This window comes from Onychostoma macrolepis, chromosome 18 (genome assembly GCF_012432095.1).
Source record: "Onychostoma macrolepis isolate SWU-2019 chromosome 18, ASM1243209v1, whole genome shotgun sequence".
Classification (NCBI taxonomy): Eukaryota; Metazoa; Chordata; class Actinopteri; order Cypriniformes; family Cyprinidae; genus Onychostoma; species Onychostoma macrolepis.
This window is the reverse complement of record NC_081172.1, coordinates 242501-257500: the sequence shown is the minus strand read 5'-3', so window position 1 is coordinate 257500 and position 15000 is coordinate 242501. Positions and strand designations below refer to the sequence as shown.

The 15000-nt window shown below is 40.0% G+C and overlaps 1 protein-coding gene across 2 annotated transcripts in view; it reads left to right on the top strand.

Moving 5' to 3' along the window:
- The window catches only part of pde8a (phosphodiesterase 8A), a 27525-nt gene that overhangs the window by 6571 nt on the left and 5954 nt on the right, over window positions 1-15000 (top strand). The window contains exons 2-13 of one of the 2 annotated variants that reach the window (XM_058751930.1): window positions 7018-7074; window positions 8679-8869; window positions 11043-11099; window positions 11586-11640; window positions 11925-12013; window positions 12127-12205; window positions 12355-12492; window positions 13074-13162; window positions 13367-13418; window positions 13508-13550; window positions 14245-14325; window positions 14846-14916. In XM_058751930.1, coding sequence (XP_058607913.1) covers window positions 7018-7074; window positions 8679-8869; window positions 11043-11099; window positions 11586-11640; window positions 11925-12013; window positions 12127-12205; window positions 12355-12492; window positions 13074-13162; window positions 13367-13418; window positions 13508-13550; window positions 14245-14325; window positions 14846-14916 — 1002 coding nt within the window. Of the gene's footprint in view, window positions 1-7017; window positions 7075-8678; window positions 8870-11042; window positions 11100-11585; window positions 11641-11924; window positions 12014-12126; window positions 12206-12354; window positions 12493-13073; window positions 13163-13366; window positions 13419-13507; window positions 13551-14244; window positions 14326-14842; window positions 14917-15000 lie in introns of both variants that reach the window. The other variant, XM_058751929.1, reaches the window with a different exon arrangement.

Genomic DNA, 15000 nt, shown 5'->3' with positions numbered 1-15000 from the left:
TTAACAGTGAGCCGGTTGAAAATCGATGTGTGACGATTCAAATCGGTCGAGATGCTAAACAAATCGCTATTCAATTAGGGGTAGGAGTTTATATGAAAGTATGTCTGAGGGGAACTTACTGTCTTTAGAAAAGTTTAGTTGGTATTTATTCTTCTCATCTTGCCTCTGTATAATGCATATTAACGTTCATAAGTGCAGCGCTGCTTTGTTTCCAGCGGAAACCATGGAAACACTTAAAGCGCCACCTGCTGGCAGAGACTGAATCTGCGTCTCATTCAGCTCGTCTGCTGTTTCTGTTTCATGCAGATATTTTTTATGTATAGCTTCACAAAACTGAAGTCAGACCATTCTATTTTTGCTTCAAATTTCGAAATTATACAATATAATTTAGATTAAAAACCGCTCATGTTGCATGTATGCAGCATCTTTGTTTGGATCGTGATTAAAATGCAGTGCTTGCCTCTCATTTTAAATGGAAAGAGCACAGACAAAGCCTTATTTTGTTTATATGAAGAGATTTCTTTTATTTGTGTTACTTTGATTTGGGGTTTGTTTTAAATTTCAATTTAGTTTTGTTATTTACATTATATTTAAGTTTTTCAGCAGGCGCTTTTATCCAAAGCGACTTACAAATGAGGACCATAGAAGCAATCTAAACCAACAAAAGAGCAACAGCATGCAAGTGCTATATTAGTAGCTATATTATTATAGTGTTATATTTCAATTTCACAAAAACATGCAGCATTTTGTCCAAGCAATAATAAAAGGACACATCGTGAATCAAATCGTGAGTTGAGTGAATCGTTACATTCCTATCTCCAAAGTCTCCTGTGTCTTGGATCTGTTGCTGCGTCTTTCTGACGTCATATTTCCAGTGTGTGTCCTGTGTGTGTGTGTGTCCTGTGTGTGTGTGTGTCCTGTGTGTGTCCCTTCAGCTGCACAGAGACGAGCCGTTTGTGTTCAGTGAGCTCAGCCTAAACATGTAATGCAGCTGACTATAGCTAACCTTTGAACTCTAATGATTAAAACTGTGTTTTAACCTAACTAACCCAAACCTTAAACTGACCTGCAGTAACTTGAACTCCGAGTGACTGTACCTGTAAACAAGTCAAACGAACCCTGGCGCAGTGTTTGTGTCTCTGAGCTCGTTTAGTCTGGTTATGTTGGTAAACTCTGGTGTGTTATCAGATGTTGTTTGCTGTCGCATTATTATTCCCTGCAGAACAGAAGACGTGTTTTTCCACACATGACTGTCAGGAGACACCTGAGGTGTGAGCGGCTCTCCGTACCTGTAGTGTGTGCACGTGTGTGTGTGTGTGTGTGTGTGTGTCTCGTCCCCAGCGCTGCTCCCTGAAGTGAGCCGTGAGGAAGCAGTTTGCCCTCTATATCTCTCACACTGACGTCTGCCCTCTCAACAATGTCATCCACTTTCCTGTTATTCACTTCAGTGGAAAGCCACTGCTGCAGTGTGTGTGTGTGTGTGTGTGTGTGTGTGTGCAGACAGGATGCAGTGTGTGTAGGTCTGTGTCACTGAGTGTGTGCCGTTTCTTTGCTGGTTTCACATGGATCCGTCTGGTCACGTTTGAGGTTTTCACGCGTGCAGATGAGCGAGGATCCGTGTGCTGCTTCAGGGTTTGACAGCGATTTGAGCAGCTCTCTGCAGACCTATTGCTCACCGTCACACTTTTAGTTTGCTCTTTAATTGGTTACTAACTAACTGACTGACCAACTAACCGGCTGCAGGACGCAGCTCCTGTCATGAGCTCAACGGCTGAAGAAATCACTGCTCAGACTCGGTCTGGATGAAAGCGTGAATGAATGTGAGTGGAGCTTGTTTAGCTCTGTCTCTGCCAATGTTTGCACTGGAAAAGGGGGCGGATCTAACATTAGCTTGGCCAATAGCATTGCAGCAGCTGAATGAAAGGAATAAAAGTTAACAAAGGAAGTTCTTCCTATCAGACGAGCTTCAGATGGAGCGCTTGCGTGAGATGTGTGCGAGCTGATGGCAGTTTACTAATCTTATTATAAATGAGGCCACAGTGTCACTGTCCAAGAGCAGGACACACACACACACTCTAACACACACAGGTCTTTGTGTAACTCCACTGAAAGTGTGTGTGTGTGTGTTATTTAATGAATTCACAGCTGATTTGATTCTGTCCGTCATGTCTAATCAACACACTCCTTTATGAATGAATTTCTGTGTGAATCGCCCGTAAAGTCATTCTGATGATTTTCAGATTCACGTTAGTTTGTGCAACTGATCGCAGCCACGTGAAAACATCAGAACATTTGTGTTCATTTTTGTGTAGTCAAACTGACGACACTGTATTAGACAACGCTCTTTATCATAATAATATGTAATGACAACATTAATCAGTTTAATGTGATGTGTTTGTTCCACATGACTGTGATTCTGAGCAGCAGGAGTGTGTTTGTGTACAACGCTATAACTGAACTAGTTTTGGCCAATTAATCTCATTTGCAGTTTTGCTAATGACTGGAGCAAGTCCTGAGATTACGTAATTCACGTAGTTGTAAATGAGGAGGTTTTTCGGGACGATTCATTTTATTCACAGATTTTTCTCATTATACTTATATATTTCTGAAACTTGAGACTCGTGTTTGTTGGGTGAAGTGGATAATGATGTGAAATGTGTGTATTGACATAAAGATCTTCAACAGGCAAATTTTAAAATACAAAAAATAATAATATCTTTTGTAGTTGTTCAAACATTAAGAAGGTTGTGTACACATAAATTAGTCTAAGTGATTTTAGTGTTTTTTTCATCTAGATGAATCGGCCGTAGCCTTAAAAAAAAGTAATGTGGTGCGACCATGATTTATATTAAAATAAATTCATTTCCTTAACATACTTAACATTTTTTTTAGATGTTCTCAGTAATTAAAGTGTTTAGAAACAAAGTATTTGCATTTTCTTTGAGTTTTTGTAAATAATGATCTTGTTCTATAATTTCAGAGTTGCCTTCTTAATTGTAGTTAGCACTTATTTTTCTGTAAATTGCATAAAACTGATAAAAAATATTTTAAAAATACCATTCACTTAAGCATACTATAGCAGCGATTCATATTTCACCCACAGATATAAGATAATTTATTTTTCATTTAATACAGTTATTGCTATTATTGGTCGCACCACATGATGAGTGGTCTCTCCAAATGACACAAAGACCTTATATCATTAAAAATCTATTTAAAGAAACGTGTGAAAAGTTCAGCATATGGCATTAACTGCAGTCATTTTTTTTTGACCCAGTTATTTCTAAGCTTTGCCCAACCTTGGCTGCTCAATTGACCCATCTCCGGGAGTTTGATTAACAGGCAATCTGAGCAATCATAATGTCAAATCTGCCATTTTTATTCGACAAACAAACCAGACAGGAGAGTAAATTAACGTCGGTGGACTTGAACTTAAAAAATAGAGTGAATTGACATCTTTTCACAGTTGAAACAAGATACCTTCTGATATTCATTCATGTTTATTTTGTGGTATAACTAGTAAGAGATGATCGGTTCACATGCCACTTCAACTGAGGTGCTACAGCGATCTGTCACGACACATTAAAGATACAAAACAGTATTTGTTGTTTGAATTTCTTTAAAAAATGACAAAACTTTAACTCTGAGACTTTGTTTAATACCGAAAGTGACCTGCTCTGTCTTGTATGTCGGTGTGGCGTCTCTGTCGTGTTGTCAGTGTCTACTTTGCTCCGTGATGTATTTGTCACTGCATGAGAACATGATGTGTGGCATAAAAGTGCCATGGTTTGTTGTATGGTTTGTCGGATGTAGCAACAGTAACTAAGGGCGGGTCTTTGCGAAGGGTCAATTTAGAGTAGCGGAAGGATGCTGCCTCGGGTTCTGAGATTAAATCATAAACATCTTTCTTACAGCAGAAAGGAGTTTCATCTGGAGTTTGTGCTTGACTGCAGGGTCAGAATTAACATGCTGCCTATGGTGAGCATTTATTTTGCTTTGCTTGGCAGTGGAATCTGGGAAAGTAGATTAAAATAGTTATTAATAAATATATAATAAATGACTGGTAATTATACATTTATTAAACTAAACTTAGATGCTCTAAATTATTATTTTTTTGCACTTATTTCTCATATTGTATAAAGATTAAACATAAACCACCCAAAATGACCCAAATTGCATAAAAATCTATTCCAAATTATATTAAAATGAAGTATTTTGTGTATATAAACCGTTAATTGAATATAAAAGCACGAATCTGGGACATATAACTATAATGGAAAACACTCTGCAGTGGTCGCACAACATGATATTTAGTCACACCACATGATATTTTTCAGTCAAAATTTACAAGCACAGAATTAGCCACCTAAACAAAACAAGCTAGCTTCCCATGAAAGGTCAATATGAAATTTCTGATAAAAATAAATGCTTGTAGAAATAACTTTAATATTCATTGGGTTTTTTTTTGAGGTTATACCACATGATATCCAAATGTGGTAACTACATACCAGCCATTAAAAAGGTAATTTTTTTTCCAAATTTGAAAGAGAGTTGCAAGCCTGCTTGATGCTTCTATGGATCCTTGGCAAATTGTTATGATGCAACTTTTAATGAATTTTAACATAAAAGTCCCAAAATGGTAGTTTCTTGATGGTCGCACCACATGATATTTCATAAAATGGAGATTATCGGACAAAGTTTAGTTGAATATTATGATGGAAATATAAATACAAATGCTTTGCAATTTTATACAGGATTACAAAACACTTTGGAAATCATGCCCAATAGTGCAGAAAACTAATCTGAATAAATTTAGGGTAATTTCAAAGATGTTTCCAAAACAACAGTTATGGCCGGACGGTCGCACCACATGATGTTTTGACATTTTGAATAACAGAAAAATTACAAATAACTAATGTTTTTTGAAAAGTTAAAGTTGGTACATAAGTGGGGGAAGTACTTTCTTTATGCATTTAATCTTTTTTATGCATTTAAACCAATTTTTAACAGAAAAAATGCAATCGGACAGAAAATGTTGGCGTCACGTCATTGACCTGTATATTGTGAAAGTTTTGCATAGACGGTAAACCAATTTCACTCCCTATTTTCATCTCATGAGTCATGACTATGTTTTCAAACACTCGTGTATGTATCTGTGAGAGTGTTTTCTGTAGAGAGTCAAAGGTTTCTATTTATAACGTGTTTTTGAAGTGTTGAGCATTGTAGCCAATCGCATGAACGCAGTGGACAGTCTGTTTTATTTTTCATGCTGCTAGCTACACACTGCAGTGCTTCTGAATTGACAGCCATATTGAATTGCGGGACTGAATCTGAGAATGCAGCGATAGACAGTGATAATCATGAATCAGATGCTGTATGTTAGGATTAGTGGTCAACCAATATATTGCCGAGGCAGATATATTGGCCGATATTTGGCATTTTTCAAATATCGGCATCGGCCGATAAGTTTTGCTGTTTGGCCGATGTGTTAGAGGCGGGACTTTTATTTTGACGGTGCTGAGAACGGCAGCGCCTGAGCACACAGCGCTCACATTCTCCCTCTTGTTCGCTGTTGTCGTTAACAGTTAAGTCTAATAGAGATACAAGTCTATCTAATGACCAGATAGAACTGTTAAACAAAGTAATTAAAATGTATACAAAAAAGTTTTATAACGATTGTTTTAATATTATTAGTAATAGAAAGGCAAACATTATAAATACTTTCTCCTGCATGATCGCGTGATCTCTGCGTGACGGTCGGTCCGTGAATGCGGACAGGAGGAGAGTTCAGCTTCACTGGAGACGCGCGATCGACTAACTTTAAACTCGTGATTTCAAATTATGCTGCGCTTTATGCATTTGCCCGCTGCCATATTCATGTCATTTTCACTGTGTGCTGTATGTAAAATGAGTGTAACTTCCCAGAATACTGAGTGCCCTGTTGGTTACAGTGTTTACTTCCTTTTTTTAATTATATTTTTATTAAATATTTATTTGTGAAAAATACTTTGTCTTCTAAAGTATAAGTATGTTTATTTTACACATTTATTTTTTAATCCATTTTCAAATCATTTCAAATTTCTTAAATATCAAGTCACCTTTATTTATACAGTGCTTTTAACAATACAGATTGTGTCAAAGCACTTAACAGTATCAAATTGGAGGATAGAGTGTCAGTAATGTATAATGATAAGATTAAACACTCAGTTTTCAGTTAAAGGCATTTCATTATTGAATTCAGAGATGTCATTGTCTAGCTCAGTTTAGTTTAAATAGTAGCTGTGCAATCAAATCGACGATAATCGCTAGAAATGAAGTGTCCCCAACTGAGCAAGCCAGAGGCGACAGCGGCAAGGAACCAAAACTCCCTCCGAGACAGAATGGAGAAAAATTAATTAAAATAAATACAATTATATCGGCCATCCTGCTTTCCAAGATATCGGCATCGGCTGTCAAAAAACCCATATCGGTCGACCACTAGTCAGGATAAATCTGTGCATTGAGTCTCAGAGTGTAAATGCAAACAAACCTGCTGCTTGTTCAGTAATCTGTTCCTTTGTTCCTCAAAGAACTTTGTTGCAATAATCACAGCTTTTTGAAGGATGATCTGTATAACTTGCATATTTTTTATGTGTACCTTTAAATGATTTTAATTAATTTTGTTCATGTAGTAAAAAGCAGTAAATGATCACTGATTGTGTCTAATTTGCTTTCTTTAACTGTCAATTTAGCAGTGATCAGTTTGTATGTACTTGGTAATAATAGCTGTTCTTTTAGATAAAGTATGTGTGTCTCTGCAGTGTGTGTGTGTGTGTGTGTGTGTGTGTGTTTCCGTTCCCTTCTCACGTTGTCTGTTTTGGGATGCTGTCCCGTGGAGGGATGGTCTCCATGGTAACTGAGCATCATCAGGGAGGATGCTGGAATCATGTGCTGCACATTCATCAGCTCTGTGATCCACAGATCATGTGGTGTCGATCAGGTCACTAAATGTGTGTTTGTTCTTGGCTGTCGTTTCAGAGCACGTTAACGGAGGTGCCGTTTGGACCAATGAAGCTCTATGAAGATCAGCTGCAGGTACTGGCTCTTCCGCACTCATACTCAATGTTCATACGTTATGTTTAGAAGGGTTTCTGTAATAACTCCACTAAACAGTGAGTGTGAACATGCAGAATATCAGGCTTCCTGCTCGTGTGTGTGTGTGTGTGTGTGTGTGTGCATGAGTCTGTGTTCTATATTGGGAGATTCATTATCGCTCATTAATTCTTCAAGCTAAATTTAGGAAGGTTGAGTGAATCTGACCCGACTCCTGTATCCTGAGATTTCTGGAGCTCCCATGAGAAGATGTGAATTATCGCTCCGTGATTCCGCTGCACTCCCACAGACGCATCAGAATGATTTGAAAGGCCTGTAATGTGTAGAAACTCAGGAACACATGGAGTCTGGGGTTTGACAGGCGGCGTCACACGGTGCCCTAAAATCCCAAACTCAATGACTCACAATTCACTTAATTCACAGCCACAGTCTATGAGCCAGTGAACTCCAGAACAATGTAGTGTTCATTTAGCATTAGAGTTGGGTTAGCAATAGCGATGAGTTAGTATTAGTGTTTGTTTAGCATTAGTGTTGTGTGGGTGTTAGTGCTGGGTTAGCATTAGCGTGAGGTTTGTGTTGGCGTTAGTATTTGTTTAGCATTAGTGTTGGGTTAGCATTAATATCTATGTTTCCATCCACTTATTTTTCTACACATTTTGGAATATCGCATAAAAAGATGCTGGATGGAAACGCCAAGATGCGCATAAGTTCTAAAAATGTGCATAAAAAAACTTTTGTGCACAATTGTGTATGATAAACTTTTTATCGGATAAGAAAAAAATGCACGTAAACTACGATGGAAACACATTTACCGAATAAATTCCATCATGCACATCAAAAAACCCTAACCAGTCTCGTTCCACAGCGTCTGAAATGCTAGTTTTGGTTGTTCTGAGATGCCTGAGCAAAGTCTGTCCTCAAAATATTTCTGTATAATTGTCTTACAGAGTTCCCAAACAGCAGCATCCGCCTCTGAAAGCAGTGACGGCATTGTGTTTCGTCTGCTCGCTCTAAAGCGCAAGTCGTTTATCATATATGAAATTTATTATAATCAGTGGCTTCTCCTACTTTTCTTAGTGATATTTAGTGCCAGTTTATCAGGAAGTGATGATTTCGTTCTTTTTGACTCATTGGGTGGGAAATGGTGCTTTATTCGCAAATGTTTTATACAATATTCCAATTTTGCGCATTAGTTAAACTCGCATCTTTGGATGGAAACATAGCTGATGTTGGTTCAGCATTAGCATTGGGTTGGTGTAAGCATTGGGTTAGCGTTAGCATGAGGTTAGCAGTAAGTGTTGAGGTTCGTGCTGAGATGTTGTGCCAGTGTTGCAGAGCTTTAATTACTGTTGGAAAGTGAAACAGTGATTTCCTTTTCCTGTTTTTGTCCTCCCAGCTGATCCCACATTCCCTCAGAACGCACGGCGAGCCTCTGAGCCGTCCATCCACACAAACAGTGTTTCATTCGAGCGAGTGATTCTTCTGAACTGTTCCAGTGATTCAGCTCTTATTGATGAAAGTTGTTGTTGTGGCTGAGTGTGTGTTAGCCAGCACTGTCTCACACTGATGGTGTGTGTGTGTTGCAGGTACTGTTAGTGTTTGCCAAAGACGATGCTCAGAGTAACAGCTTCTGCTGGGCGTGTGAACGCGCTGGTTTCAGGTGTAATGTGGCCCGATCGCCAGAAGCAGCGCTGGAGAGTTTCCAGGAGAAGAACCACGATCTGATCATCATCGACCACAGACATTCCAGATACTTCGATGCTGAAGCGCTCTGTCGGTACGTATCGGAGTTTGAGGCTCGTTCCACCGCAGAGGAACAGAGAGGGTGAAGGTTCTGGAAACTGATCGAGACATTGACCTTAAATCCTAATGAAGCTGCATGCACTGTGAAATATATGGTTTATTTGAAGTGCAAAGTTTAAATGTGACTCAAAACCGTCAGATCAGTTGTAATGTTGAGAAGCGTCAAACTAACCCCGTGACGTTACACGCTGCGGTCAAACGCTATAACAAAACATCCTTTTTTCTTTAAAGTGCCCCTATTATGGGTAACGAAGGTCAAAAAACACTTTCATTTTTTTATAATATGCATTTATTTTTACCTTATTTGCTCAATGACTCCCAAACGATTCGCTCAAAGATTCATTTTTCCAAACCCCTCCTCTGCGTGATGCTAATCTACGGTGATTGGTCGATTTAATTTAAAGCAGTGTTTGTGAGTGCAGTGCTGCTTTGTGTACAGCGTTACTGAGGAAACGTCAATTTTTAATGCTCCAAAAGCGGCACCTAGTGGCAAAGAAGGAATTTGCATTTTCATTCAGACCAATGTGAAAAGACCAACAAGTGGGCGACAATATGCAAATGTTTCTTGTTGACATCAGCATGAAACGGCTTGGGATGTGTGTGTCATTGAAACGTTTCAATGATTCAGAGTCGACTCTTTCTTTTGAGAGACAATAACTTTATACACGGTGCACTTTCAGATTTAAAACTTTGCAGGATGTTGTAATTCACTTAGAGCTGTGTTACACACTGCATGAAAGCTCGTTTTCAAAAATCCATAATAATAATAATAATAATAATAATAATTAGGGATGAGAGAAAAAATCGATTCTCCGATGCATCGCGATTCTCTCTTCAACGATTCTGAATCTATTCTGAGCTTGGTTTTTTTGCCCGCATGTGGCACGTGTGCGCGCTAGAGACGTGGCGGGCTTCACTGCACAGAATTTGCGCTGTGAGACACGTGCGCATTGCTTGACGGTGTGTACTTCCACCCGCCGTGTTTCTTTAGATATGATTTAGATATGCTTTCTGCCGTTTGGAATGCAGTACTATTAGATGCACGCAACTCGCGCACTAACAGACTTTGACGTGCGCTTTGTGTTTGTTTGTCCTGAAGCTCGATTTCAAATACTTTTATATGAAATTGATGTAAACACAGTCAGTTATGTTTTCATCTGATATATGGAAACAGATCAGTGCATTAGTCTGAATGCAGCCTGTTAAAGCTGCCGCTGTCTATGATCTCATCAGTAATAATCAAACAGCAATAATGCTGAGGGAAAAAAGAAAAACCCATAACTATTGTCTGTAAACTTTCAGATACTTAAGGAACACTTATTTTAACTAAGTAATTGTTTTAAAAAGTAGGCTGCTTATAATAAAACAATTAAGTAAATTTTGCACAAAATACATTTTATTTAAAATTTATATGAAAATGTAGCCATGTGCAGTAATATTGAAAACTGAGAATGTGACACATCGTGATATTGAGTTGATAATGATAATCGGAATTGAATTGAATCGTGAAACCAGTGAAGATTCACACCCCTGCTTTTAAGATGGCAGCACTGACACACAGAGATTCCAGCTATAAACAAAAAGCATAGAAACTGCAATTTTGGTTCAGATGCAAAGTTGTAAAGATGTATTTGCACAATACATGGAAAAATGTAGATCAAGAATCGTTTTGGAATCGGATCGTGACTCCCAGAATCGGAATCAGATCGGACAGTGAAGTGCATAATAATAATAATAATAATAATAATAATAATAGGGCACTTTAAAATGGTTACATTAATTGTGTTTGTTATATATTTTAATCAGTGGAAATCAGTTTACTAAATAATGTAAACTTGACTGACTGCTTCACTTCCACTTTAACCGAACAGCACTTCAGCGTTGAAGAGTTGACCCTCGACTGCTCGTACTGTACATTCTCGGGCATAAATGTACCGCATTCTCAGCAATAAATAGTTCAAGTGTAATTTAACCACAAGAAATTACATCCACTGGAATCCCACTGTACGCAGTGTTCACATGACCTTCACATGTAATGCAAATGTTTTTTGTACATTCATTGTGTTTCAGGTTTGTGTGTCTAGGAAATGCTGAAGTGTTTGTTGTTGTTGTTTCTTATCCTCATTTTATTTCATTTTTTTTCTCAGCTCAATTCGAGCCATCAGCTGCTCTCACAACACTGTGATTGTGGCTGTAGTGAAAAGGTTTGTGCCCAGATCTCTCACACATGTTCGTTTTTGTGAAAAGTGGGGACTCTCCATAGGCGTAATGGTTTTTATACTGTACTTACTGTATGTGCTATTGTCCTACACCAACCCTACACCTAAACCTACCCCTTACAGGAGACTGTGCATTTCAACTTTCCCCAAAAAAACCTCATTCTGAGTGATTTATAAGCGTTTTGAAAAGTGGGGACATGGGTCAATGTCCTGAGATGCCACCTTCAGCTTGTAATACCTGCCATACCCTCGTCATCATACACATCTATGTCCTGACTTTTCACAAAACACACACACACACACACACACACACACACACACACACACACACAGACAGACACAGCTGTTCAGATGTCCTCACGAGTCACGTTAACATGCTTCATTGTATTTAAATACTGTAACATATTTGGCCACGGGGCTGTGTCTTTCTGTTATCATGTGATTTATTAAATGGTGTGTTTTGTTGTGAAGGCCGGATCGTGAAGAAGCCACTGTGATGCCGCTGATATCAGCAGGATTTAACAGGGTGAGTGAATGTGTGTGTGTGTGTGTGTGTGACTGTCCTTAGAAGGGAGTTAAGTGTGACAAACACTGAGAATACTGTGTGTGTGTGTGTCTGTGTATACACAAGTGTTTGCGTATTATAAGTACTTTCAGGTTTTGCACACATTAGCATCAATGCATCAGTGCCTGATCTCACGTAGCTTGAAGCGCTTGTGTTCATGTGTGTGTTAATGATGCTCTAGAGTCTCTGTGCTTCATTCAAGATCGTTATGAATCGAGTTTATTTGTGTGTTTGTCGTCACACAGCGATATGTGGAGAACTCCAACATGATGGCCTGTTATAACGAACTCATCCAACTCCATCATGGAGAAATACGAGCTCAGATCAAACTCAGGTGAGACGCTCGTCTCTTCAGGACCCTTGCAAGTGTATGCTTTTGTTTAAGGGCCTTTTTGTCTTCATCGTATGGACAGTCTCTCTGATGACTGTGTGTGTGTGTGTCCTCAGAGCCTGTAATGCTGTTTTTACTGCACTGGAACAGAGTCAGGAAGCCATTGAGATCAGCAGTGAAGATCAGATCATACAGGTACACCCACACACACACACACACACACACATACGTGTCTCTTCATTGAGGTTGTAGAACAAGTCAAATCAGACACTATAATCTTAGATACCAGCTGTAGAAGATCACTGAGACTGTGAATCTGGTTTATCCACATGCTTCTGTTACAGTACGTCAATCCAGCGTATGAGTGCATCATGGGATACCAGCGTGGGGAGCTGCTAAAGGAAAACACTGAAGTGCCTAAGAGTGAAAAAAACAAACCAGACCTGCTGGACAACATCAGCTCCTGCATCCGCAGAGGGAAAGTGAGTCAGACTGACAGTCCACACACACACACACACACATCTGGTGTTCAGTTAAAGTTCTGATGAACGTTCAGAAATGGACTCAGGCTGTGACACTGGCCAACCGCCGCATGGGTTTTCATAGTCTTAAAGTATTACCCACAATCCTCAGCATGTGTTGACAGCCTTCCAAAGCACCGGTAGTCATTATTAACCCTAAAGCCCTGCGTTACTTTAACTCATTATGTAGAGATCATGAATGAATTGGCAGATGTTTGAAAACAAATGAGATCAAATGAGATGACATGACGCCAGAAAGTTCAGGATCCTGTGAATAATGTCAGTAGTAAGCAGCAGAGAAGTCTGGGTACAAACAGTCCAAACAAGACATGAGGTTTAATGTGCAAACAGTCCTGCTGTATCACTTCACACGGCACAAAGGTCACACACACACACACACTCAGCTGGAGGAGCGTTTGAAGCCGCAGACGCTGGACTTTCATCACACAGGGGTCGAACTTTTGATTCTCACGTCAGACCTGAGACCTGCTTCTGTATGCTGTTTAGATCCTCTCTCATAAGTGTGTGTGTGTGTGTTTCAGGAGTGGCAGGGGGTTTATTATGCCAAAAAGAAGAACGGAGACAGTGTGCAGCAGAATGTGAAGATGATGCCTGTCGTTGGACAGGGAGGGTGGGCAGCGTTTCTCTCTCTGCTTTAAAGTTTTACTCCGTTTCTTCAGAAAATCAAATGGCTGATTTCAGCTTCATTTCAAAACAAACGTGTTTATTTTTATTTCTGAAGAAATGTAATTCAGCTTCCTGTTGGCCGAGGGTCAGGTGACTCGTTTGATCATGTGCTCACATGTTAATATGTCTGTCTCTGTCTCTCCTGTAGTAAAATCAGGCACTGTGTGTCTGTTAACAGGCCTTTAAATGACCATAACAAGGTAAGCAGACTTTCAGTCGTCCGACAGCGATACTGAGACACGTTTGTGGCGCGATGATGTTTATGACTGATCTGTGTGTTTTGATCCAGACAGAAAAGTCCTGTGAGCGAGTCCAGGCCGAATCACAGACAGGTACCAGAGACACGGTGTTTACACACGATCTGATGCTTTGATGGTCAGAGAGATGCATGACATGCAAATCACCACAATAATTAAACTATAATCAGAGAGAGTGTGTTAGAGTGTTAGCGTGCTTGTGTGTGTGTGTGTGTGTGTGTGTGTGTGTGTGTGTGTGTGTGTGTGAGAGTTGTTAGTGTGTGTGTGAGAGGAGTTAGTGTGTGTGAGTGTGTGTGTGTGTGTGTGTGTGTGTGTGAGAGGAGTTAGTGTGTGTGTGAGAGTTGTTAGTGTGTGTTAGTGTGAGTGTGTGTGTGTGTGTGTGTGTGTGAGAGTTGTTTGTGTGTGTGTGTGTTAGTGTGAGTGTGTGTGTGTGTGTGTGTGAGAGTGTGTGTGTGTGTAAGAGAGAGTTAGTTTGTGTGTGTGTGTGAGTTGTTTGTGAGGGAGTGTGTGTTAGTGTTAGCGTGCGTGTGTGTGTGTGTGTGTGTGTGAGTTGTTTGTGTGTGTTAGTGTTAGCGTGTTAGTTTATGAGTTGTTTGTGAGGGAGTGTGTGTGTGTGTGAGAATTGTATGCGTGAGCGTGTGTGTGTATGTGTGAGCGTGTGTGTGTGTGTGTGTGTGTGTGAGAGAGTTGTTAGTGTGTGTGTGTGTGTGTGTGTGTGAGAGTGTGTGTGTTCAGGAGTGCTGATGTGTTGGTTGTCGTTGTGTGTCAGATATTCAGCAGTCCAGCAAACATAAGGACCGCAGGAAAGGATCGTTGGACGTTCGCTCGACAACCTCTAGAGGAAGTGATGGTGAGATGACACTGCTGACCCCTGACCTTTGACCCTGAACCCAAACCCCGCCCCTCACTCAGAGCCCCTCCCCCAGGCGGAGTGTCCAGGTTTAGCTTTAACATGTAACTGCTTCAGTGTACAAACAGCTCGTCACATCATGTCTGTTTGTCTGCTCATCTTTAGTGAGTTTAGTGTATTTAGGATCGGCTTTCAAAGAAATGATCTCTGTCGGCGCTGATAGCTCGTGGTTTGTGCTGTGCTTCCGGTGACCCGAGTTCGAATCCAGACTCGTGGTCCTTTGCCGATCCTGTTCCCCTCTCTCTCTGCCCTGTGCTTTCCTGTCGTATCGCCACTGTCCCATCAACAATAAAGGCGTAAAATACCCAAAAAATATAACTTCATAAAAGAAATGAGCTTTATAAAACATCTCACAGTCCGACAGTCATAAAACTCTCCCTGACTAACCCTTGACCTCTGAACCCTGCGCTCAGGTGCATGTGAAGTGAAGGATGTTTTCAGATGATCTTGTGTTTAGCAGGAAGTTCTCAGAGGAGACACTCGTCTATGGCCAGAATCCACTCCATGACTATTGAAGCTCCCATCACTAAGGTACATTAGTGTGTGTTTGTTTTTAGCAGGCTCATGTTATAAAGTGGGGCGTGTGTGTGTGTGTGTGTGTGTGTGTGTGCGTGT